At 52.6% G+C, this 2,803-nt stretch overlaps 2 protein-coding genes across 2 annotated transcripts; both read left to right on the forward strand.

The window, feature by feature from the left end:
* Positions 1-24: 24 nt before the first annotated feature.
* SARC_06250 (hypothetical protein) lies at positions 25-1,461 on the forward strand (the record flags this gene model as incomplete). The annotated part of the gene is made up of 4 exons (XM_014299861.1): positions 25-141; positions 347-592; positions 683-886; positions 1,120-1,461. 4 exons carry the CDS (start codon positions 25-27, stop codon positions 1,459-1,461), a joined length of 909 nt encoding a protein of 302 aa, XP_014155336.1.
* A 36-nt stretch (positions 1,462-1,497) lies between these two features.
* SARC_06251 (hypothetical protein) lies at positions 1,498-2,745 on the forward strand (the record flags this gene model as incomplete). Its single annotated transcript, XM_014299862.1, has 1 exon — positions 1,498-2,745. One exon carries the CDS (start codon positions 1,498-1,500, stop codon positions 2,743-2,745), a length of 1,248 nt encoding a protein of 415 aa, XP_014155337.1.
* Between the last annotated feature and the right edge of the window lie 58 nt (positions 2,746-2,803).

Below are 2,803 nucleotides of genomic sequence, written 5' to 3' on the forward strand. Positions count from 1 at the left end.
TAGCGCTAAGGGTGCTAACAATTGATGGTTTTGTTGCAACAGGTCGGTTGCACGCCGCTGCACACGGCATCGCAGAATGAATACAAGGACGTGGTTGAGCTGTTGCTGGCCAAGGGTACGGATATCCATGTCAAAGACATCGTAAGTGGATCCTGATGTAAATATGCCAGTGTGTGGGTGAGTGCGTCTACGTACGTGTGCGTCAATGCATATAGCGCCAAGGGTGCTAACAATTGGTGTTTTGTTGGACCCTCGCAAGAATGAAGACGTTGCATGCGGACTAGTTGTGAAAATGTGGATTCGCCAATTGATGCGTGAGATTTTAATACTTGTTGGTTGATTACAGTTCGGATCTACACCCCTCACACCTGAAGTAGTGGGCGAGATACTACGCGAGTTTGGCACCCGGAAGGGCCAAGTATGTTTGTTGCAGCAGTTGTTGGAAACGTCAGAGGCAAATGAGGCGAGCCTCACGGAACAAGTGCACGCCTTTGGATTGCGGCTGGAAGAGTCGGAGGCAAATGGGACGAGCCTCACAGAACAAGTGCACGCCTTGAAATTACAGCTGGAGGAGTCGGAGGCAAATGTTCAAGTTTTCAGGATCGTTTTGACTCTGTAAGTGAGATGTCGGTTCGTGTTTTCACTGACTTTCTTGACTCGCTTCCATTTTGTATTATAAAAGAAACGCACGCATAATCTCCCACAGTCGCATTCCAACGATGAGGAGGAGGAAGCCATCGTTCGAATCGACCCTGATACTTGCACACGTGTCTCGGTAGCCTACATCAACCACCTAACCGATCTTTTCAGCGATCATCGGGTGGTAGGTAGGGGGGCGGGCGTTCGGGACAGCTTACCGTGGCATCGACTTGGTGACAAACCTTACGTATGTGCAAGAACAATACCAAATATACCAAATTCTCGCAATTTTCTGTGCACGTTGATATAAATGTAAATGTTTCGCACGAAAGAACGCTGGTCGCGCACCACCTTTTCAGGTTGATCGTCAAGGCACTACAAAGCGAGACCGACTTTGAATCGAACCGCACCAGAGTGGAGCACGAGGTCGAGCTGCTAGAAAGAATCTGACACCCCAATATCATCCGACTTCTAGGCTAGTCACTCAGCATAGAAACACAGGCGGCGCACCTGGTGTACGAGCACGGTGAGCACGGCAGTCTGGCCGATAATCTGGTGGACGACACCAAAGCGAGACTCCTTGTCCCGCCCGTGCGAATGCGCATTGCGGCCGGCATCGCCAAGGCGCTCGCGTTCATGCACAATCCGAAGCAGGGGGGTGGGCGAGTATTCCATCGCGACGTCAAATCCGCCAACGTCGTCCTGACCGCCACTCTCGAACCCAAACTGATCGACTGTGGGCTGGCCTTTATGGTACCAGACGCCCCACAGGCTCTCCAGCACCCCACATTCACGGTAACCACGCAAGCGTGGCAGCGTTAGTTCGGTACACAGGCCTACTCGTGTCCAAGATACTTGATGAATAACAGTCGCTACGGTGAGCGAAACGAAATTTATTCGTTAAGGCTGGTTCTCTCAGAGCTGTTTAGTGGTCGTGTGTTGGAGTCCATGAGCGACGAGGAGGACGTTGACGATTTCCGTATTGACGCCGAAAGCAGTTATCTGCACGTCGATGCACGATGCGATAGCGACAATGCCGCAACAAAGAGCGCGCTCGAAAACCTGAGGGGTGTGGCGCAACGGTGTCTGGGTAAATCCAAACACCGACCATCATCAAGGGTCGTCATGATGGAGCTTGTTGCGCTTGACCGCCAACAACAAGCCAGCATGACGCCCCAAGATGTGCAACGACAGACGGAGCACGGATGGCGGCTGCGCCTTGAGGTGGAGACTCAGCAGCGGCTGCGGCTGGAGAACCAACTGCGGGCTGAAACGGCTGCGTTGAGAGCGTTGCGTGACGAGGCGATTCGGCGCGAACGAGATATTGAAGTTCACACAGTCGAGTGTCTAGTGTGTTACGAGGAAATTGTCTTTGGTTCGCGCACAGACAGCGACAGCAGCACCGACAATTTTACGGCGGTCGGATATCTGGAATGCGGCGACGGGCACACTCTCTGTCGTAGCTGTGCCCAGGCACACATACGCGAGTGCTGTAATGTAAACTACAACGGGCCGGGGTGTGTCAGGGATACACGCGAGCTGCTGTGCCCCAACCACCCGGGCGAGTGCCTGGCAGTTCCCTACACGAATGCGCAACTCGCAGCGGTATTGAAGGCCACAGCCTACGAGACGTACTTGTGCAGCATCATGATTGTGCTTGAACAGGAACTTGAACAGCAGTTCCGGAACGACCTCGAACGCACGCTGGCAGAACGCCAGCAAGAGTCGGACATTGACAGGCACGTACGCGTGATTTGCGATGAGATCCTGACCTTGCGGTGTCCCAATAGCCTGTGTCGGAGAGCACTGATTGACTTAGACGGGTGCACCGCTTTGACATGCGATTTGTGCGATCGAGCCTTCTGTGGCCTTTGCTTGGAGGACTGTGGTCGCGACGCACATGTGCATGTGGCCCACTGCCAATGGAACCCGAATATAGACGGCGACGTTTTTGTTGAAGAGAAAAGTGTAGCAGCGATTCAAGACCGTGTGAAAGGTACAAAGATAACGGACTATCTGAACAATGTACAATCTCAAGCGGTGAGAATTGGGGTGAAGGAGAGACTGACATCCGAGTTAGAAGAGCTGGGTGTTGAGTTGCTGTGATTAGTGCTGCATGCAAGTCTACAAGGATAAGTGCTACATACATACATATGTATACATG

The sequence above is a fragment of the Sphaeroforma arctica genome (genome assembly GCF_001186125.1).
Source record: "Sphaeroforma arctica JP610 unplaced genomic scaffold supercont1.438, whole genome shotgun sequence".
Lineage (NCBI taxonomy): Eukaryota > Ichthyosporea > Ichthyophonida > Sphaeroforma > Sphaeroforma arctica.